The sequence below is a fragment of the Pyrus communis genome, chromosome 16 (genome assembly GCF_041283825.1).
Source record: "Pyrus communis isolate YQ-2024b chromosome 16, ASM4128382v1, whole genome shotgun sequence".
NCBI lineage: Eukaryota > Viridiplantae > Streptophyta > Magnoliopsida > Rosales > Rosaceae > Pyrus > Pyrus communis.
In genome coordinates, this window is record NC_142580.1 from 4,366,397 (window position 1) to 4,389,536 (window position 23,140).

At 36.4% G+C, this 23,140-nt stretch overlaps 3 protein-coding genes and 1 long non-coding RNA gene across 5 annotated transcripts; 2 read left to right on the forward strand and 2 right to left on the reverse strand.

Annotated features, from left to right (window-relative positions):
- The first annotated feature begins 5,161 nt into the window (after window positions 1-5,161).
- Window positions 5,162-9,979, forward strand: LOC137732119 (transcription factor MYB124). Of its 2 annotated transcripts, none has more exons than XM_068471416.2 (12): window positions 5,162-5,933; window positions 6,058-6,104; window positions 6,200-6,256; window positions 6,406-6,478; window positions 6,806-6,861; window positions 6,950-7,129; window positions 7,210-7,391; window positions 7,607-7,755; window positions 7,992-8,134; window positions 8,221-8,432; window positions 8,523-8,668; window positions 9,191-9,979. In XM_068471416.2, the coding sequence occupies exons 1-12, from the start codon at window positions 5,877-5,879 to the stop codon at window positions 9,299-9,301; spliced, it is 1,413 nt and encodes a 470-aa protein (XP_068327517.2). In that variant the 5' UTR covers window positions 5,162-5,876; the 3' UTR covers window positions 9,302-9,979. The 2 variants fall into 2 exon arrangements, with proteins under 2 accessions (XP_068327517.2, XP_068327518.2); XM_068471417.2 differs by having other exon boundaries at window positions 5,298-5,933; window positions 7,610-7,755.
- Window positions 7,311-10,459, reverse strand: LOC148689845 (uncharacterized). The gene is made up of 3 exons (XR_015957720.1): window positions 10,336-10,459; window positions 10,082-10,150; window positions 7,311-7,447 (listed from the first exon to the last, which is right to left on the reverse strand). It is a non-coding gene; the product is annotated as an uncharacterized LOC148689845 (long non-coding RNA).
- Window positions 10,460-11,125: 666 nt separating this feature from the next.
- LOC137731769 (UDP-galactose/UDP-glucose transporter 3) lies at window positions 11,126-13,812 on the reverse strand. The gene is made up of 7 exons (XM_068470977.2): window positions 13,538-13,812; window positions 13,293-13,390; window positions 13,054-13,184; window positions 12,600-12,630; window positions 12,338-12,441; window positions 12,044-12,165; window positions 11,126-11,776 (listed from the first exon to the last, which is right to left on the reverse strand). The coding sequence occupies exons 1-7, from the start codon at window positions 13,639-13,641 to the stop codon at window positions 11,368-11,370; spliced, it is 999 nt and encodes a 332-aa protein (XP_068327078.1). The 5' UTR covers window positions 13,642-13,812; the 3' UTR covers window positions 11,126-11,367.
- A 5,471-nt stretch (window positions 13,813-19,283) lies between these two features.
- Window positions 19,284-23,061, forward strand: LOC137731543 (putative serine/threonine-protein kinase PBL3). The gene is made up of 6 exons (XM_068470669.2): window positions 19,284-19,677; window positions 20,686-21,032; window positions 21,121-21,256; window positions 21,461-21,597; window positions 21,706-21,829; window positions 22,427-23,061. Exons 1-6 carry the CDS (start codon window positions 19,614-19,616, stop codon window positions 22,876-22,878), a joined length of 1,260 nt encoding a protein of 419 aa, XP_068326770.2. The 5' UTR covers window positions 19,284-19,613; the 3' UTR covers window positions 22,879-23,061.
- Window positions 23,062-23,140: the final 79 nt, after the last annotated feature.

The following is a 23,140-nucleotide window of genomic DNA, read 5'->3' on the forward strand; positions in this document are numbered from 1 at the left end:
CCAAGTAACTCAGTCAAGGAATTGTGGTGTGAAGGACATCAAGAGATGTTTTGGTTACACAAGAATTCAATACCATTTAGGACTATAATACTATCATGTGATTTGCCAATCCCTAATAATCATTATATATAGGGATCTTAATCGCTGTAATAGGAGCTCCTTGCTACAAACCCACTTGTTAGCTAGGGCTCTTGGCTGTTTGATTACAGAAGACTATCCTCGAAACTCTAGCTGCCATGGCTGTTTCTTCCTCAGGTAAGTCTTCGATTTTAGTCACGAAGCATGTACTCTGTAACTATAACTCCATACATGATTGTGCTTATAACTTCTTACAATATATAGCATGTTAAACTATTAACCTTATTCATAAAAGAAATGAATAATATAATATGAGCATTTTTTATTATACAAATGAGTGCATTGTTTAATGATGAAGAAGGTAGAAGTGTTTAATTTAAATTTAAATAACAAAGGAGAGACATGTTTTTTGAAAGAATGTTATTGCAATTATGACTTTTGATCCTCAAAATTCATATCTATCAATAAACTATTTTATTTGTTAGATTATGAATGTGGGGAAAGGGAAATGCCTAGACTTTGTCAAATTCATTTTTTTCATCCAAAGTTTTCTAGGTTACCCGCAGGGCATTGAATTGAGAGGGACGAGACCACCTATTGTCTTGTGCAACGTTGAAATCGTAATATATATATGATGCGCCAAAGCATGCCCTACTGGTTTCAGATTTGCCATAGCTTAGAAATTAAACGTATAATAATATTAAGGTAATTGACGACAAAAAACATAAGAAGGCATACATGCATGCTATACTTTTTTTTACATGCATCCCATGAAGATGGGACCAAATGGACCTAAATTCTGATAAAACCGCGTGAAATTTGTCAAGGGTGACGATCATACCAGCATAACACTAACCTAGCTAAGCGTCAAAAGATAATAAAGTGATTATATACGAGCCACGCAAATCTAAGTCGAGGCAGGCAGGCCAAGAAAAAAAAGAACGGTTTGACTTTCAAGTTTCAATCAAAGCTGAAAAATGACAAAATGAAGGCACGGTGGGTGGAAGATGATCGAAGAGGAAGGGGACTTTTCTTTTTGAATATTAGGGTTTCATGCATTGTCCTGGGATTGTACGTTACATATATGTACGTACGTATTTGTTCTAAAATCTTTAAAACTTTTAAAGGGTATCTAATATATTCATGTAGCAATACTGCAAATTAGTTTTTACATAGGGGTCCACAAGGTCGGTCTTTTTTTCTTTTTCTGGGTCTTTGCCCATCAATTTTATGGGTGGCTGTGGGACAAATATTACCGACCCTCTAGGGTCTCTACCCAGCTAAAAGTACATTCTCCCACTATCTCCATCTTACATGAACATTTTTAGATTTCCTTTCCAAAAAGTTTATGTCTAACGGAGTGATTTCCGTACACTCGCTTTTAATTCTTTCAAATGATTCTTTTTTATTTGTTAAAGTGAGAAAAATGGCGTACAAAATCATTTCTTTATGTTTAAATATATTCATAACATATACATGTATCCGTTTATGCATATAAATATGATACATGTCTCACATCCCCTTCTCTGACTCTGATTGCACCATTATTCTCAAACAGTATGCAGAATGAGTAGCATGGGCATTCCATGGGCATTCTTCCTTGAATCAATAGCATGTTTTTGGCGGGAGACTTCGTTGTCAAGAAAGAGACCATTGAGATGCCCATTTCTGGTTTTTTGCCGTTTGTAGGGCTCCACTAATTGAAGATTTCAAAAGTCCGAAAGGATTAGGCATTTATCTTTTACTGGTCCACGTGGTGGATCACGGAGTTGCCCACCTGGCAAAGGCTAGCAAGTAGAAAAGGTCCGTTGGGTTAAAGGAATAAGTAAAAGTTTGGTCTGTATAATATATGGAGAAATGTTTTCCTTTACTTAGACAAAGGAATAGATGGATGTTTATACTTTTGCAAAAACAATGTAAAATCAGAATAGAGATGCTAATTTTACTCTCAAAGTGAGGTTTTCTACGAACTCTCAATTACTTCATAATTTATCATTAATTTTTATGCCAACATTATAATACATTGTGCTAAAAACATGAGATGACAGAAAATTCATAAGAAGTCTCACTTTTAAGAGAGTCTTCTTAGTATCTCTCATTCAAAATATTATTTGATCAATGTTTGGTTTACAACAAAATCTTATACCAATGTGATTAGGGTTAGAGCAGTCGAGTCGAACACAAAATTTCATAATAATATCTTAACCACTTGTGTTAGAAGTTCAGCAACTCCTATACGCCAGCAGTACAGTGATCTTATCATTTTGCTATAATTTAAAGTAAGATGCTGTCAAAGTAATGAAAGCGTAATATGGAAATGTGTAACTATTAGTTTAATGTGTGATTTAATATGATCACCAGCAATCAGTCGGCTACTTAATTTGAGGCCCACATGGATTTTCAGTCGAAAATAACAAAAGCTTAAATCTAAAATTAGATCTAGTATGAATATAGTTAGGTTTCTGTCACTTCGCAAAGAGAAATGTGAGGTTATATTTTTCTGATTTCTCTCCTATTTTACTCATCAATTTGAAAGTGTTTGTCCTAATTCATGGAGTACATATAGAAAAGGGTCCAAATTAACAGCAACTTGGTGGCTGCTGTCCTTTGGCTTTGATGAACACCCGTTCCTAGTTTTTCTTTTTGATTTTGTATGTACACACACACACACACACACACACATATGTATATATATATTGCATGAGAGGGTGCCCAATTTCTAATTAATTTGCATATGCAAATTATGGTGTAAACTAGTTCTTAGGGCTAGCTGTATGAACTCTAAATTTAATTTAACTGTTTGTTAATTGCATTGATAATTGACAACACTATTGAGTTAAATTGGAGTTGCATCATTTGCACATTCAACGACAAATATTAATATATACAGGGTAAGCTAGGGGGATTAAAAATTTTAAACTAAATGATATGAAAGTTGATGATTAGATTATTAGTTAAATGTTGATCAACTTGCTTAATTCTTGTTGGCGACATCCCATTTAGTTTACAAATTTAGTGTACATATTTAATCTACCTAGTATTACCCATATATATATATATATATATATATATATATATCATAAAGAGGCGTTTGGTTTGCAGGAAAATGGACTTGGGAATGAGAAATCATTTATTTTCTAATGTCTGGCATGTCCAGTCTTGAGAAAAGCTTCCAAGCTCATGGGAAAATAGGGGGGAAAGCGAAACCCTCCATTCATCTTGGTTCATTTTTCCTTCCCATAAGAGACCAAGAAAAGCAGTAATTTCTGTTTAATTACACCTTCATATGACAAATTTGCCCACTTTAATAAATAATAATGACACTGTTAAGTAGGGGTACATTGGGAAAGATAAATATTTTTTATTATTATTGTGCCAATTAAATTAAACATGGAAAAATAAATAAAATTATACTTCCTAGCTGCTTTCCCATGATTACCAAACAAGAAATAATCTTCAGATTTCCCGTCCCCTAGAAAATTACATAGGGATTGATTTCCCATCAATTTCTTCCGTGTACCAAATGGAGCCTAAGGAGAAAGAAATGGTGAGTTTGTCACGTCTAATGGCTAAAATAGCGCTTGCATATTGTATTTTGTTCTGTATAGCATGACTTGTCATACAAAGTGTATTTGTAGCAACACACAATGCAACAATGTATATGTACAACATAATGAATATATTATGTAATATTATTAGGATACTCCATCACAATAAACCGTATCTTTTTTAACTTATAAATACTTGGTTCAAGAGTAATTATGTAAGTAAACTTTTTTTATAAGAACAAATTAGGGGAAATCTATTGATGCAATCAAAATCCTCTGATATCTGATTAAAAAACACCCTTAATTAACATGATTCATGAAGCATGCGTGCATACTTCTAGACAATTCCTACGAGGATATAAAAAATAATTCAACTTTTGATTTTCAAATTTTCAAAACGAACTCGTGTTTAATATTAAACGTGGAGTAAAAGAGAAACCAAAGGAAGCTGCATGCCAAGCCATTGAGAAATTTGTTAGTGTGCTGAAAACATGGTTTGTTATATCAAGTAATATAATATAAGTGGTTGAATTTTTATTCAAGTATTCAACCAATTGTATTTGACACTTGGTATACCGAATCGTGTTTCCGACATACTGAAAAATCATTTGAGGCCAACGTTAAAACTGAAGTTTGAGAGCTGGGACACGTTCCCATCGGTACACATGCATGTGGGGGTTGGAAGTTTGGAACCAATGGAAACAGAAGGTTGTAGACATGAGTCTAACAAACGCGTGGAAATGAAGAAAGGCCAATTGAAATCACAGTAAAATTGAAGGTGGTGGGAAAAGAAATAGCAAGATTTAAGTGATGAAAATAATAAAACGAAAAGAGGAAGCATTGAATTGAAATAGAAATTTGAGGCTGCCCTTTTGAGTGAGAGTGAATAGTGTGTGACTAAATGGGAAGGTTAGGTCACGAAGATGGTCACGTCCCCTTTATAAAAGAAAATGTATTAAAAAATTTGAAAACAAATAAAAACGCTCTGAATGTTTTGAAAAAAATGAACATAAGAGGAAATGTGTGTACACATTTTCAATGTTGTGAAAGAATGTCTGGCCAAATCACACAGATTAAAGCCCCTTCAACCTATTTTTTTTCCATTTTCAAAGTTTTTCCTATCTTATCCTACCAACCATCTTACATTCATAAGAAATGAAATTGTGAAACTCCACACAAGAAGGTGAAGCGTGTGCAACATTCAATATTACGCGAGACTATCATAGGTTATGAATCTAAACTGGGTCTACAATATTGAATGGTGTCAAATTGCAAAAAGTGAAGGCAATGAGCTCGCATCTTTAATGTAAATAAGGAGCTTGGATGTCAGTGACTTGATTAAAATGAAAGTAAAAATTTATATCCAAAGTCATTGTTAGACACACTTACAAAAGTTCCAGGACTAATTTGGGATTGAAAATAGGGATCAAAGTAGACAATATCAAAAGTATAGAGGGCCAAATTTGAATTTAATTCCTATATACAAATACATAATGATATGATGAATAAAATAAAAAAATAGTGAGGTGGTGTGTGGCCCTTTGGGCTTAGTCTTCACCAGTATTACTGATGCATTAATGTTATCTCATGGAATTCAGCGTTATTTTTTCAAACTTGCGCTCATACCCGCGCACTATAAACTAAAGCAACCAAACAATCCGTTGGTTTTTATTTATTTTTTATTCATTAAAATATACGATTTTTCCAGACTTGCAGTCCTTGTAAGTTTGTTAGTTGTAAAGATACAGAGAAACTTTGAAAAAAGCTCTCCCCTCTCCTCCTCTCTCCAGTCCACCCTCTCACTGTTCAGTCCAGTCCCACCCCAAAACTCTCACGACCCCTGATCGTATTTTCATCCCAAAATCCCTGTAAGTTGTTTGAAATCGGTACAAATACGAGTACCCGGATCCAATCTAATCTGTTTTTACAAGTATATGCACTGTTTGAGCATATATTTGTGATATAAACTCCAACCTCCAAAGGGAGTGCGGCTGAAAAGTTAGAATCCGAGGCGATTAAATCCAATACAGGAAGGAGATTGGATAGCTTTTGAGGTGTGGCTTTCTATTGGGGTTTGGCTATTTTATTATATAGCTGAAAAAGACTCTGGCTTTAGTAGTATTATGCAACTTGGTTTTGGATAAAGGGATCATCTGGGAGCGTAAGAGAGAGAGAGAGAGAGAGAGAGACTGAGGAGTGAGCAACTGTGAGATAAGAGTGAGAGAGAGAGAGGTGAAATTTAAAACCCAAATGCCGCAGGAGGAGTCAAAGAAGAAGGAGCGCCATATCGTTAGTTGGTCTCAAGAGGTGGTCTTTTCATCTCTCTCTCTCTCATTGGATTTTTTTGAGTTCTGGGTTTTGATCAAGACACCCAATCATGTTTCTTTGGTTTATTTCTGACATGGGTTCTGGTTGTTCTTTTGAGTTGCAGGAGGATGACATACTGAGGAATCAAATCAGCCTCCATGGAACAGAAAAGTAAGTTTCTTGTTTTTCTCACCTGGGTTGGTTTTACAATTTTTCTTTACATTTATTCAATGAAGGCTATGTTTTTGTGATCAATTTGTGTGCAGTTGGGCTGTCATTGCATCTAAATTCAAGGATAAAACAACCAGACAGTGCAGGAGAAGGTAATTTCAAACCCAATGTTGATGTTTGAGTTGAGTTCTGCTGAGAAATCCTCTGTTTTTTCATTGCCTACTCAATTATTGAGGTCTAATTGTTTTGACTGCAATTTTTTATTTTTATTTTGTCTGAAATTTGACAAATAATGTTGCAGATGGTACACATACTTGAATTCTGACTTCAAGAAGGGAGGATGGTCACCAGAGGAAGACATGCTCTTGTGCGAGGTACTTGACGACAGTAGCTTAGAATATCGTTGTGCGCAGTAGATTAGAGTAATTTAGAATATTGCCTCGTCAAAAAAGTATGAAATTCTTCCACTTTAAGCATCCTTAAATGGTTTAAGGAGAAAAATAAATCATCAAAACTTGATTGTTGAGAGGATTTAATCATTTTCTGTAATATGACCAAGTAGGCCAGGCCTGGTGATTGCACTGCATGTCTTCCTAAAGTTGAACAGAAAAAACCACCACTGTTTATTCAGCATTAAACATTATTACCCTCGTCATTGGATGTGGTAGAAACCTAATTTCTCAAGGTGATCGGATCTGCAGGCTCAGAAGATATTCGGGAACAGATGGACAGAAATAGCAAAGGTGGTTTCAGGAAGGTATATTAGCTTTCTTTTTTCTCCTCCTGAAATACCTTAGCTCGATCTAATGACGCAATGAAGATCATAAATTGTCCTACTTATGCAGAACTGACAATGCCGTGAAAAACCGGTTTTCAACTTTGTGCAAGAAGAGAGCAAAATATGAGGCCTTAGCTAAAGAAAATGCAAAATCGTACATTAATCAAAATGACAAAAGGGTCATAATACGAAATGGATTCAATACGGATGGAACAACAGAAACAACGGCACCTCCTAAGAAAATGAGGTAAAATTGCATCTTTATGTACAAAAATGTTGATTTGGTTACTGCTCAATGTAGTAGAACTCATTCTTTGTGCAACGCAGGAGAAGCCACATCCCTAGTCTCCCCAAAAATTGCACCTCTGGGGACAGGCTACTTGAGCAGTGTGGAAAGATAAATCAGCAGCTAAGACCTCCGTTTACTGTGTTGATTCAGAATGCTCACAATGTAGAGAATCTGCAAGACCAGCATAACGGGCATAGCCCCAAGGAATTCCCCGGGAATGGTAAATCACCTCAAATTGAAACTTGTTTGGCAACTCATCAGATTTCTTTACAATGCCTGAAAAGAACATTGCAGGAAATGTGTGAGAACATAAGCATATTGTTTGTATTGGGTCAGCAGAAAGTTGGCCTATTTATCATTTGAAAATTCATTATGCGTTGGTTTATATGTTCTCAACTACAAAACTCTAAGGTCACTCTTACTTTCATTTATCAGCAGTACAAAATGGCAAGTTTCAAGGATCATTTCTCAAGAAGGATGACCCGAAGATAATTGCTTTGATGCAACAAGCGGAGTTGCTCAGCTCGCTGGCATTAAAAGTTAACTCAGAGAACACAGACCAGAGTCTTGAAAATGCTTGGATGGTGAGAAATAACCATCCATTTGCTGTGGTCCTGTGGACTGAGCAATTAACATTTAATTGCTTGGTTTTTAAAAATCATAGGAACATATAAATATACATATAACTCACATATATTGCGAATGTGATATTCAGATGCCTTTAGTACTTGATTCCTCCATATTTAATTCAGAGAGTAAAACAGATTCAAGTCTGGTGCCAAATTGAGTCTGCATAACATACATCAAATGTGATATTCAGGTGCTCCAAGATTTCTTGAATCAAAGCAAAGACAGTGACATCCTCAGTTATGGAATTGACGATTTTGATTTTCAACTCGAAGATCTTAAATATCTGTTAGAGGACTTAAGGAGTACCACTGCGGGAAGCGGACCATCTTGGCAGTAAGAAATGTGACTTAGACTACTATTCTTATATGAGCATGTTTAAACCACTGTACACCATCTAATTGGTGACATATACATTGCAGGCAGCCAGATCTATACAACGACTCTCCAGGAAGTTCCGAATACAGTACAGGGTCAACTCTTCTGTCCCAAACAGAAAGCTATCAAGTGGAACAAAATGAAGTTGAAATAGGTTCACCGAATCAGGAGATTCGACTAGGGTCACACTCAATTCCTATTGAAGGGCAAAATGATGTTGGTGATTGTGAGAAAGGGATTGTTTCCGAAAAGCAAGGTAATGGATTAACATATAAGATATGTTGGCTGATCACATTTCCTACTCAATCAGATTTGCTGATAACCTATCTAATCTTTCTTTCCGCAGAGATATTTCCATCATGTGATGAAGCAACAAAAGATTACGCAGTTGTTTCTGTGTCGTCAAATACAGAGTTCACTTCTCCTATTAAAGTTACCCCATTGTTCAGATCCTTGGCAGCAGGAATTCCTAGCCCAAAATTTTCTGAAAGTGTAAGTTGTCTCAGAAGTTCAACTCTATTAAACAATAAGCTATTAGTTTTAATGGTTGCAGAAGAAGTGGTATTAGTAATGATGCTTAACGTTGTTTCAAGTCACCCCGCTGGAATCTAGGTGAAGCAATGCAATGCTTAACCAAAGTCCTGGTGATGCTAACAAAACATATAGCAGAACACAAATAGTCGATTCTAGGCGTCTTAGAGAGACAAAAGTGTTTGCATCCCTTCGAAAAAATTTAGGAGCTACAAAACTATGCTTTCATTTACAATATGCACCACAAACTATTGAAATCCGAGTATATTAGTTTGGTAACCATGCTCGGCGATGTTCAGCCTTGTTCCAAATTTCTACCCGCAGACCTGAATTTGGAAATCTCTGTAGCTTCTCATTTGCCTCATAGAAACTAGTTGACGGTTAGTATATGTAGAACAAGTTCCTAACTTCTTATGGTACGAATGCATGAAATTGTATGTATTAAGACTGACCAATGACCACTTATGTGTTGGAATTTTTCAGGAGAGGAATTTCTTGCTCAAAACGCTTGGAGAGGACTCCCCCTGCCCCATCCCAAGCACCAATCCTTCACAACCGCCACCGTGCAAACGATCCCTCCTCCAAAGTCTATAGCCAACCTTTTTGATCCACCACCTCATATATAGAAATTTTACATGGCCTATTGAGTTCGTGTCCGTTTTGGATTCCTCTTTTCTTAGGATTGCAGCCATACCAGCCTAAAATTTTACAAATGGGCAGGTAAAGATCTGCTTCCCAAAACCCAGATCTAGAATGCAATGGTGCATTTTAGCATTTGCAAACGTATCTAACATAGTTTTCTGCATTATTTTGACCTAAGCAGAGTTACCTCCTTCAGAGTTCCTAATCGGTACTCGCTTTTTGTGTGTTTGGTGTGTCATTCTTTAGTTTGTCTATTGTCATCCGATATGTTTTCCGAGTGTTCCATTTTTTGGCCTTGATTTTTACAGTTGTACAGAACCTGCTATATCCCTAGTCATTCAAGAGTGTAAGACTAGTGTAAGTATACATAGGCAGCTTGCCTATATTTTCTGCTAGCGTACATGATCAAAACAAAACAGAGAGAAAGAGAAGAAGAGGAAAACAAGAAAAAAAAATGAGAGAGGATTAACCAAGTTCAAGTGGATTCCTGTTTATCGTTTTTCCGGCGTGGAAAACGGGTACATAATAAGTTGATATTTTTTCCTTCTTTGGTTTGATTTCCCCCCATGATTTCTGATGTAACAAAACTTAATGTAATTGGAGTGAAAATGGTTTTGGTTTTGGTGTGCACTTCTCTCTTTTGTTCTACTCTTTCTTCCTAGAATCAAGACATGAACTGATGAACACATCTCTAATCAAGAGGCTCGTAGCTCAGTTGGTCAAGATATTTACCTTTGTATCTGAGGTGCCGAGTTTGAATCTCCCCTCCCCCACTATCGCTTGTGTCAAAGATGAACACATCTAGCAAGTGTGAAGTAATGTTAGAACATTCAGCATCAGAAAACTAAGAAACCGACTCGCATACAGATGCGGGATGCATGAGTTTCATTCAAAATAAGGAACGGAACAAGAAATCCGAAAAGAAAATGGGCGTAAAAGTAGGCAAAATTTGAGCCAGGAAGTAGGAAGCCATTGGTTTTACTTACCAGAGGGTTATGGCAGGCGTCAAGGAAGCTCCCAGTCTTCAGTTCTTCTGTCTTGATAGTGTTTTGAAGTGGGGAAGAAGGGTAGCGAGACCAAAAACTGTGTTTGGTGGTGGTGGTGGACAAGTATGATTAGGAAGAAAGGAAAAGCAAAGTGGTAAAAGAGGGAGGGAAATCTCTACAAAATAAAGTGCACTTGCAATAATTTGCTGTAAACTTTCTCGAGTGAAGGTATATGAGCACAAATTGGCACTTTTGACCTCTCAACCCCAACATAAAATTGTTTGATCTCAAGGATAAACTAGTAATAAAATTAATAACATTAGTTAAATGATCTTTTTGGCCAGTCCTGATTTGGGAATAACGTGCTAAATTAATAATTCGCTAAATTCATAAGACAATACATTATAGAAAATTCATATAGGTCTTCCGTAATATATAAATTAATAATATTCTGACACATAGTGCTTATGTTTCGACTATGAGGCCTTCCTAAAATATGACTCAATCATTGTTTGTTTCTTCTTGAAATTGATGTCACATTTGATCTCATCTCTAACTTTTCTTAACATGATAAGAAGGTCTGGTGTGGGTTTTTCATCTCAAATTATTCAATGTCATCACCGCTTTGAGAGCTTTTTTTTAGCGAAACGGGCTCCATAGTAGAACCATCATCTTCGACTCCGTTACCTTGATCACTTCCCACGACACTCAATAGTTTGTTCGTCAGTCAAACATCCCTGAAGTTGTGTTTTCTCCAGGGTATTTCAAGATGTCCTCGACATCCATTCCATTACGATAATTCAACTCTTTGATTGCCACCAAAACATTACTAATGAGAAACCGTACAAATATAAGGTGTGGTTACGACTACCGTGCGACTTCCATTACAAAAAGTTCAGAATACTCTCTCTATAGCTATAGAGGGTCTGTTCAATTACATTACAAATAGCTTGATACGACTACGGAGGGAAGGAACAAGAGATGTAAAATTTTGGAAAGAAGGATTTTGAATATGTAAGATCAAAATTGTTATTACATTGGCTTTCTCTTCTTCGGCACTCTCTGCGATTTCCTCCACTTGTGGTAGATGTGATACGACAGCCCAGAAAACACCATGACGACAGACCCCCATTGCTTAGTTGACAGGGGATTGCCACTCAGCAATGAAGACACCACGATGCTTACAAACTTGCGGGTTGTGGTAATGGTGGTGTTAGCTAAGGAACCGAAACGACTTATGGTTAGGAAAATGAAGTTCTGCCCAACTGCACCACAGAGACAATAGAGAAAAATGTCCCAAGCTGCTTCCGGATGCTGCTTGCAGAACTGAACCGCCTCAAATCCGCTGCCACGTGGCCAGCCAAACATGTAGATCATGTTGTATATGGTACCCCATAAATTCATGCCTAGCATTATTTCCCAAGCGCTCGTCTTTGGATACCTGGGCAAACACAAAAGCTACAACATTTGAGACTGAATTCTCTATATCAATCACGTACAGATGGCTCAACATAACAATTTCACACATCTATTTCTATAAACAATATATAGAGGATCGGCATAAAAACTCCCTCAAGCATTCTCGAAAGCAGGGGGTTGCAAATGTTGATAAACAGTTTAAATAACGCCAAGAATCCAGTCAGTGAATAACAGAAAGGCAACAACTAGTTAAATGGTAGGGCAAAGACGATGTTGTTCTGAAGTATACCTTGCTTTTATTGAATCCTGGGTAGCATTTGTGAATCCATCAAAAGCAAGATTGAGGAAACATAGTCCATACCCAAGGGGAGCATTTGGGTGTGCCAACTTGCTAATCGTCTTTGAGCTAGTCTGAAATTGACAGAATGAGAAAAACATAAGAATAACAACAAAAGTTGCATAAATTGCATGAAATTCATTGAGGACAATTTATAGAAGGAAAATTGAAAGAGAAAACGTAAAAATTATTTAATTCTCGTTCCATTCTCAAGAAATACACACAAGCGCACACACCATCCCTCACCTTCAAGAGTGCAAATATGGATACCCCTCCGGCAACAAGGAGAGTACAAACATATTCAGGAAAGCTGTATCTTTTGCCGTAGACTAGAGTACCCATCAGCATCACTGCATACAAATAATAACCATTTATTACTTATTTATGTACGAAATTTAAAGGTTGATCTAATCAGTATGATATTCCACAATCTTAATTGAACTTCATAACGAGTAACATGCTTGCTTTAGTAAGATATAGAAGAGTAATAAACTTGAAAAAATCTGACCTGGAATCATTTTTGAGGACTTTGCCAAGACCTGCAAGTAAACAGAACAGCTTAAATATCCAAAACTATATATCCTTTTAATTGGCATTACTTAAAAACCACAAGAACGAAACTTTTCACAAAACTCCATTCTCCTCATCCTTTCAAGAACCAATTCAACACCCTGATTAACTCAACTCAACTAGTCATTTATCCAAAATAACGGGGTCGGCCCTAAACCATTTTCTGCCAATGATTTTATCCAGAGGAAATGAACAGCTCCATAACATATATGACAATCATTTGCTTCCTCGCTAATTAGATCCTAAGAAACTCAAATCAAGTAAACTAGACCTAGGACACACAACCATCAATTCTTCCTATAACCATTACTATATTCTCTAATGCTGACCATTTACTATATATTCTCTAATGCTGCCCATTTGGGCTACTGGTTCCAAATTGGAAAGCAAACCTGAGCCGGGTAACTGATATACTTCAATGCTTCGATCCCCATAGCGGGTCCAATCGTGTTAGTAATCCCAGCACTCCAGTACGTCCACATAGGCGCACCTCCAGCATTACCGCTAGACCAAAGCTTTAACACTATTCAAAGAAACCCACATGACAATATCATCACCCAATTCGTTTTTTCAGCTCCAATCAATCCACGATACAAGAAATTCAAGATTTTTCAGGGAGATTGAAACTTACTTATGTATGACCAGATTAGACAAACCACATTTTGGGCTAAGTTGAGGAACGCAAGGTGTTCGAACCTATTCCCATCTGGCCCGAATCGCTTCGTGGACCTAAAAACAAAGATCACAACATCACCAATTTTGATTAACTTCATCGATCAATTCGGAAAACAATTTCGGGAGCTGAAAATCTCCAAAACAAAGGTCCGTGATCTGGGAAATCCCCAGATGCAGATAGAAAGAGAAAATAACACTTACAGAGTTTCCTGAAGCACGCCTTGGTAGATATAAGCAGACCAAATTCCGACGACGCAGAAACCGAACACCAACACGCGCCGGAGCCCCGATCCGTGCGTTTCCATTTCAGCCCCCAATAAGTAAATGTGGCCGGAAATACCTCCGGATCCGGCCTCCTCTCTCTTCCCCTCTTTTTTTCAAATGAAGCAAGATAATTAGGGTTTCCGATGAGAAGGTTTAAGAGGAAGCGAGAAGAATATTAGCAGAATAATTTTTGGGTAAATAACTCCCACAATTCAGGAAAGGCGAAGAGACCGTTGATATAGGCGGGAGCGCCAACGCTACGTGGCTTTGTCTGCGTGGAGGCTTTCTATTGGTTGGGTGACACTGCGTCGCTTCTCATTGGCTGCGCAAACGCGGTCCCTGGCAGTTGGCCGGTATTGCTACTTTCTACTATTTAACTGCTCGAGGCAATTAGTACAACTGTCTAATAGTATTCATTTTCATTTGTAAATAAAGATCTTTATGTTCAATTCTCTTCAAATGCGAACCTAAATTGTATTATTATACAAACCCCTATTGTAAAACTTAACCCATTCTTTCACCTTTTTAATGTAGATACTATCGTTTATTTAAAAAAAAAACAAAAAAAAAAACTATTCCTTCTCTCAAATTACCGATAAATTACGTTGTTTTTTTTTTAAGTTTTAACGAAACACTCCCAGTAGTATTCACCTTTAACGAAAAAGACATTTATATTCTAAAAAGTTACTTCTAATACTATTTATTTACAACATTTTTTATCATTTTGATTAAAACTCAAAATTTCCAAGTCATTTTCATTAGTTTTCTTTTGTTTTTTTCTCCTTTGTTCTTATATTACAAAGAGTAATTCGTTATTTAATTATATGTGCAAACAATTTTAAGTGACAATGTTTGGATGTTATATAGCGAGTGGTTTTTTATGATTAATCTAGTTGGAGCCATCCATTTGCACGCCACATCATCGTACTAGCAAAAAATTTGACAGCAAGACAATGGATAAGATGATGAAACTAAAGGCTAGTTTGATATTGCTGTACTATGAAAAAAAACTGTTTCTGCTGTAGTGTGAGAATAAGCTTATTTTTGCTACTTCACGTTTTTAGTTTTTTTCACACAAAACTGTGAAAATAAGTTGTTTTTAAGTGTTTACCAAACATTTTTTTGAGTTTAGCTTTTTTTATATCTATTTTTTATAAAAACACCTCAGTAATCAGTACTAATTTGCATAAAAATTTTGTTCCTCCCTACCATCGCTTGTATATTCACAAAAGTTCTTTGAATTTTTGAAAAATCACATAGCTCTCGGTAGCTCGAGAAGAACTTACGTACACTATTGGGACACCATGCGTTTTAACTTTTCACGAGATAATATTAAGTTTGTGACACCGTCATTTCATGCAGACCTTTCTCCGGTAACTCGGTTGAATAGACTCAGTAGAGCAGCAGGCCGGAGAGTACGCCAAGCCCTAATAATGTGGCCCGAAACGCTTCATGAACCTAAACACAAACATCTCTGGGCCCAGGCGCCCATCCTGCTATAGTTCCTTCTTCTTCTTCTTCTACGAGGAGGAGGACCTAGACCCACGGAGGTGACAGGTCAGGTCAACATTCTTTGGCTAGTAGCCCCGCCATGTGATTTGAGTCCGTTACTCTGAGTATCCGACACGGCTACGTGTCCCATCTTTTGGAGACCCACTTACTGTTGTCATATGACCATTCAAGCTGGAGTGTTAAAATACATAACTATCGTATAGAATGCTATCAAAACGACATATCAATGTACGTATAATTATCTTTAGATTTTGAGAAAGACTTACATGACACTAATATATAATTGTTGTGACGTTCTATGTTAATGATACATTATTTGTTTTAAGTTTATTTTATATTTAACCATATATCATTCGTCGGGAATGTCATGTTTTCGGTGTTATGTCATGTCTAATAAAGAGCGCTAAAGGTCTCAAAGTTAAACAAATGGCATGATTTGCTAAAAACCTTATTCAACCGATGACTGGGTTATAAGTCCGTGGAGCCTCACCAGACCATTATTTGGCTAAAGGGGCATTAGGTTGGCCAGCCTTCTCCTTAGCCTTTTTCAGGGCTCGACTCATCAGGTGCAATAATTGATCCAAATTCAACATCAAAGATATTTTAATTAACCAATAAAATTGCCAATAAACTTAAAACTAATAAATTATTGAAGAATTATGTTTAGTTTATTCGGTTGTAAATGGTAAATAAGTATGGTTTGATACAGTTAATTTAAAACTAATTTTTTACAGGATTATAATTTTGGAGGGGACCATGTTCAATCATTTCTATTTGAAATGGCTTTACAATGACGTCATAATCATAGACACAACAACATAACACGTGTCCTGGTTCTGGTTGGGCAGGTGAGATAGGTGGTTACGCGCTGCTTTCCTCATCTACTCCTCTGAGTGCTCCCCTATCCCTGTCTTTCCATGGTACTTTCTGTCTCCTGCAGTAATCAGCACAGCTGAGCTGGACAAGTAACATTTCTCCTCTTCCTATGTTTTTTTTTTTCCCTTAAATTGCACTTTTCAATTGGTTTTTTTTTTTTTTCAAGGAACAATTGGTAAATTGGTAGTAAGTTATGATTATCTTTTTTTTTTAGGTCGGAAAAACTGATAAAGATATTTTAGCATTTTCTGATCGTAAGTTTGACTTTCACACCAGCAATAAATTTCGAATCTAAGATCTTTAATTTTTAATTTGAAAAAAACCTCAAAATCTATTTTTTACTACTGAACCACCAACTTATTCGTGGTTACTTTTCCGCCGTTTTAAGATGTAGAAAAAAGTAGAACACAGAATTATCTGAAGAAGGCATCTTCCTACTATATTAGTCGTGGCAGTCAGGTCGAATGTGAAAACGGTTGGCGCATGCAAAGAATTTGCAGTCAAGGCATATATCAAATTTCTACGCCATCAAGTACCTTTTTTCTATATTTCAATTTGTCACATGATGCCTCGCCTCTAATTATTAGCTATTGATTCTTGTTGGCCAACAGCCTTCACACGACCCATTATTTATATTCCCAAAATACCCCCAATGATTTGTTGCTTGATCCCATGTCCAGTTCTATAGGTTTTTTTTTTTTTTTTTGGTTTGTTTTGAGTGCCGATTAAAGAAATGGCGAGACTTTTTTAAAAGTAGAATTTTATATAAATTTTTTATCATTTTATATTTTTAACATAATATTATATAATATTAACAAAAAAATTAGCATTAAACTATAAAACAACAAAAAATACTTAAAAGAATCCTACTTGAGAGCGTCCAACTAGCATTTTTCGTGCTAATGATTAACACAATTATTATATTTGAGAAGGTATCAATCTCGAATAAACAAATATAAAAAAGAGAATTGTTATTAGTATTATAAAAATTTTATTTTACACTCTTCGTAAGTGTATTTTTCTTTCTAATTATATCAAGTTTGGAATGCCAAATGAAATTTTTTTTAATGCTAATAATAATTTCCTAAAAAAAACAGAGCATTAACGGTTTTCTTTGACTGAATAAAGAATAAAAATCACTATACATTTTTGTCAACTAACACTTTTCTCTCTCACATTGTCACACATACTTTATGAATTAGTAGTGTGAACTTACAATTAGGGGTTGTAAAAGCTTTGTGGGGATCTAACCGTTCATTGTACATCGTTCCGTTATTTTTCATCAAATACTATTTGTGTTTAATTTTAAATAAAAAAATCAAATGATTTTCGACCGCACGATACACGATAAATAGTTAAAATGTGAGGATTCCTAGGATCCCTACAAAGTAGATGGAGATGGGATCCAATTCTGTAAAAGCATATTAGATGTGCACTATTTATTAATTAAGCACAAGTGGATGAAGAATACGTCAGGTGAAACGTCATTTTCGTGATTATTTTGACAAGAAATAGTATCTCTTATGAGTAGTGCTACACTAATGATTTTTATTTTTTTTTTGGTCGAAGGTACTCTTATCATTTACTTATACCATCTTTTTAATAGAAGTAAAGTCAGCCAACGCAAGTGGATCATATCTCTACTAGAGAGATAATACAAATAGCTGATAAGCCAAGCATTTTTTATCTCTTACATTTGGATTCCACATGTTTCTATCTCGTTTTATTTGTGGTAATACATTTTTGGTCTGAGCAATCACACAAATATTACCTAATTCATGAGCTAGATCTTGAACTCCATGATTTTCACAAATGATTAATGTAGAATACATAAATTACATTTCTCGATAATTAGTCATGAAATGTCTTTTACAACATTTATCTTCAGCGGTCTGTAAACAAGCTGTTAGTGTGGAGGAAATTAGGTTTTCCCTCTCTAACCTTGCATGTTAAAACCCTAATATGTGTTTTTCTTTAGTATACACATTAGATGAGTATGTGCAGTCTTATAAGCAAAGAGAGGACTCCTTTCCTAATGTAGCCTATCATTAATTACCACCCATAACAATAATAAAATAGAAAACCAATTCTCATAAATTGACCAATAAGATCACTTTCAAAACAATATTCATTAAACCGAATACATCACACATGAACCTTGTTATGTGGGCCACACTAGAATATTAAAATATTCTTACAAGTCTACCATAACCACTTTGTCCATGGTGGTGAGCCTCCTCCTCTTGTGGATAGGTTTATTTTTAAGGATGATATTGGGTTTCTTTAAACGCATTTTGTTAAGAGTTAGTTGTTTTTCTTAGAACTTTTGACCCCAATTTTACCAAAAACAATTTCATGAGTGTTATTATTTTATATTAAATATATATTTTACTTCACTATCAAAGTAAAAGGGATTATTCTTTTCTTCTTTAACTATTACAAAGTCGACTAAAGAGAGAGCTGAATTAATTAAAGGGTTGCACACTTACGCAAGCCATATGCACTCAATCACTTTCTCACTAAACATGCCAAGACAGCCATCTAGAATAAAACTTATAGTTAAAAATCATATTATCATTCCTACAAGTTATACATTACTATAATATTTAATTTTTAAAGTAGGTATTTAAATTTTTTAGTGTCAGGCAGCCTACATACGCATGTTACAAACCGATTCTATTATAAGTCAACACTAACCAATTATCATCGACATTGTGAATAATTTAATAATAAAAAAGGTTGTCATTTTAGAGCTTGTTTTGAAGTGTTTGTAAATTTTTTAGTGTCAGGCAGCCTACATACGCATGTTACAAACCGATTCTATTATAAGTCAACACTAACCAATTATCATCGACATTGTGAATAATTTAATAATAAAAAAAAAGTTGTCATTTTAGAGCTCGTTTTGAAATGCTTTTAAAATGACTGAAAGCGCTTGAAGAAAACACTTCAAATGTTTTTTCCAGAATTCACTTACGTTTTTAATAAGAATTGGTTCTAAAAATATTCTCACAAAAAACAATTTCTAGTCACTTTAAAAGCACATTCAAACGTGTCCTTGATCAATCTCATAACTTTTCATTCCGGGAGGGTGTTACTAATGTCCACACCAGATGAAGTATTCAATGACGATTGGACTCCGTCAACCGATGCAGTACATGGATACAAGCATGACAACGTTCAATGAAAGCAAACAAGGGTATTTTCGTTATTTTGATTAATGATGTCAATCTTGACATGGTACAAGTCCACACTACACAAGGGTACAAAAGAGAATTCACATGCAAGTAAAGTCGCGGGCACGCCACAGCCCCCACGCGTTTGTCGCGTCTCTTAGACAAGAGGAAGCAAACAGAGACACTCATTCCGCCCCATCTGCCAATTTCTCCTCAGTTGCCATTTTCTCGCATTGACCGCTCTTTCTCCTTCTTCGTCCCCTCGCAACTTTCTGATTTAATTTTTTTCCAACAAAGTCAGCTCGATCGAAGAAAACCCAGAAGAAGAAGAAGTCAGCTGCAGTTTCTTATACGGATTGAAATTTGTTTGCAATGACTTGCTGATTGTTCGGCTGGTGTTTGATAAAAGTCGGTAAAAGAAGAGCGCCTTTGAGCTTTTGGAGTGGCAAATGGGCAACTGTTTAGATTCTTCTGCTAAAGTCGACACCGCACAGAGCTCCCTTGGAACTTGGGGTAAGTTTTCAATGCCTTGCTATGAAAAAAACCTTGATTTTCATAAGCTGGTCTTATATTTTGATGGGTATATTTGTTAGTATTTTTAGTGCCTTTCTGAGAGTTTGTATTAGTTTCAAGCAGTGAAATTTTGGTGGGTTCGGTTGGTATTTACTGAATTAGAAAGTGGTGTTCTTTTTGGGTTCTGAGTAGCTTAGTTCATCTCTGGAGCAAACTCTCTGTATTTGTGGAGATTGCTTAATTTGTTCTTCTTCTTTTGTTATCTGTTAATTATTAATTCTTTGTTTTGTATCTTGATTTGTTTTTGAATGTGTAAAACAATATGATATTTTGCCCTTTTGAGGAGAATATAGGAACAAGTTGAAGACAGCTTTATATAATTTTGTCATTATTCGGTGATGCGCAATGTGCTTTTAGTAAATTTTATTAGCTGATAATTGTTACAATTTTACTCGGTTTGCATTTGGCCTGAAATGGGGGCAAACTGTGAAAGCGATTTAGACATTCATTTTGTTCTTTTACGATGATCATGTAAAGGATAGGCGTCAATGGCACGCTAAGGTCTCTAGAATCAGAGACTTTAGCAACAATTGGGCCCTGAGGGGAAAAGTTTGGTGGTCCTTTGTACGAAAACAGAATTGGTTTTTTATGCTCCACAAGATTCGACTTCATCGTTTACTAGTGATCATTGGAACATGGAGCAAAGATGCTTAACTTAAGGTGTTTGGTGAGCCAGGCCAGCTGGTATCTTTCTTTGAGACCACCTGATCACTCAAAACCCTGTACCTTGATCGACAAGTTTACATAGGTCCCTTAGAAATCATTAAAAGAATTTACACTCAATCGTTTCATTATGTTCCTCGAAAATTTTGAATTAATTTGCTTAAGTAATACTCTAGTAGATTTGTACTATATATGACATTTCTTAAGGAATGCTATAAGTTGGTGTAGGTTTACATCCCTTTCCCCACAAATTGATTATTGATTATTGATTACTTGACTTGGCAGGATCAGGGGCTTCCAAAGTTTCCAGCAAAACTAGCCCTTCCTCAGTTCCCTCCACTTTGACCGTCCCGTCATATAATGGAAGGAGCAATGGTTCAAGTCTTCCTACCCCAAGGACTGAAGGCGAAATATTGTCATCTCCAAATTTGAAAGCCTTCTCATTCAATGAGCTAAAGAATGCCACCAGAAACTTCCGCCCTGACAGTCTTCTCGGTGAAGGAGGATTTGGCTATGTTTTCAAAGGATGGATTAATGAGAACACATGGACAGCTGCAAAACCAGGGTCCGGAATGGTTGTTGCTGTCAAGAAGCTCAAACCTGAAGGTTTCCAAGGCCACAAGGAGTGGTTGGTAGGTTTCTTCTTTAACAATTTTCTGTATGTCTGTTGCGTTTCAATTCTCATTCTTGGCTTATGTACTGATAGCTAATGAATTTCAGACAGAAGTGAATTATCTTGGTCAACTCCATCATCCAAATCTGGTGAAGCTTATCGGGTACTGCTTGGAGGGTGAGAACCGCCTTTTGGTGTATGAGTTCATGCCGAAAGGAAGCTTAGAGAATCATCTGTTTAGAAGTAAGTGATGTATTCTTCTAACATTAATCAGAAGCATAGTTCCCCTCCCCCTCCTCTCACAATTGTTTAAGTTATCTGGAATTCCACTTTTATGTATATTTTCTTGCAAATAAACAACAGTTGCATTGGCAATTTTAAGAAAAAACTCCTTTGTTTTGCCCTTTGAAAACTTTGTAATGTTGAAGTTTTACATACGTTTCACAGGAGGGCCGCAACCACTTTCATGGGCAACAAGAATGAAAGTAGCCATAGGTGCTGCAAGGGGGCTTAGTTTTCTTCACGAGGCGGAATCACAAGTCATATATCGTGATTTTAAGGCTTCCAATATTTTACTAGATTCGGTATGTTGAACAAAGTGGAAACTAGCTCATCACATTAGTAGTCATGTTTAATAATCATATGATTAGATTGGATAAATCACTGGCATAAATGTTGCATTGTGGGTGCAGGAATTCAATGCGAAGCTTTCTGATTTTGGCTTGGCCAAGGCTGGTCCCACTGGCGACAGGACTCATGTGTCTACTCAAGTCATGGGTACTCATGGCTATGCAGCACCCGAATATGTTGCTACAGGTATGTTTAACTACTATATGCAGTATTGTTGGGGTTTTTACTGGTCATACATCCCCGAGTCATAGTACATACTTTATATCTTGTTGGGGAAAGCTGATATTGACAGTGTCTGAGTAGGCTATAAATATAGAATTGTATGTGAACCTCTGACGTTGCACCAAATTACCGATAATCTGGATTGGTCATCTCTAACCTTTTGATTAGAGGATATCCAACTTGGTGCCCAGTTGACTGACTAATAAGGGGGTTGTTTCAATACTTTCTCTGAGATGAAGGGAGAATAATGATTCGTTGGACCTATATATAAATATTGTGATTTCACATTGGGAATTTGCTCATCTGTTGATTCACAAGGTTGAGAAAGAAAAACTTGGCTTTTGAGTTGCATCTGATAGTTGAACGGCACAAATTTGATTATTCTAATTATTTGTCATTAAGATTTCCTTAAGGCGGAACTTTTGTAAACTGGGCTATGTAATGTAAGCCATTGTTGTAGCAGATACGATGCAGAGAATCTTAAGTCCTTGAATTCACTATGTTCGCAACACATGATAATGCTTCTGTAGATGTCTAACACACATTTTCACTGATTAACAGGTAGATTGACCGCTAAAAGTGACGTCTATAGTTTTGGGGTTGTACTGCTGGAACTATTGTCTGGAAGGCGAGCTGTTGATAAAACGAAAGTTGGTGTGGAGCAGAATCTGGTAGACTGGACAAAACCATATTTAGGTGACAGAAGAAAACTATTTCGGATTATGGACACCAAGCTGGAGGGCCAATATCCCCAGAAAGCAGCTTATACAGCTGCTACTCTTGCTTCACAATGCCTATGCGTTGAATCTAAACTCAGGCCTACAATGTCAGTGGTATTAGCCACGCTGGAACAACTTGAATCCCCAAAGACTGCAGCCAGAAATTCTCAATCAGAACAGCAGACACTTCCTGTTCCTCAGAAGTCGCCAATGCGACAACACCATTCTCCTCTCAATATGCCACCAAATGCATCCCCATTGGCATCCCAAAGGCAATCTGTACGTGTTCGTTAACAGAGATGGTGTCTGTCTGTAAATTACTTGTCTCTTGATCCCATATTATGTTCACAGAATTGAGTTTGGGCATGTATTTTTCACAGTTTTGAGTCATTCTGAAGAGGTTACTACCGCCTGTAATATCTGAAGCTATGTAGCTATTTTGTATTGGTAATCTGCTTGATGGTAGTAGTGTAAAAAGTTGGCTATCAGTTTAATTCTGCAGGATGACCGACGTTCTCGTCCTGTCACAACTGCCGGCGTCAAATTATCCTGGCGC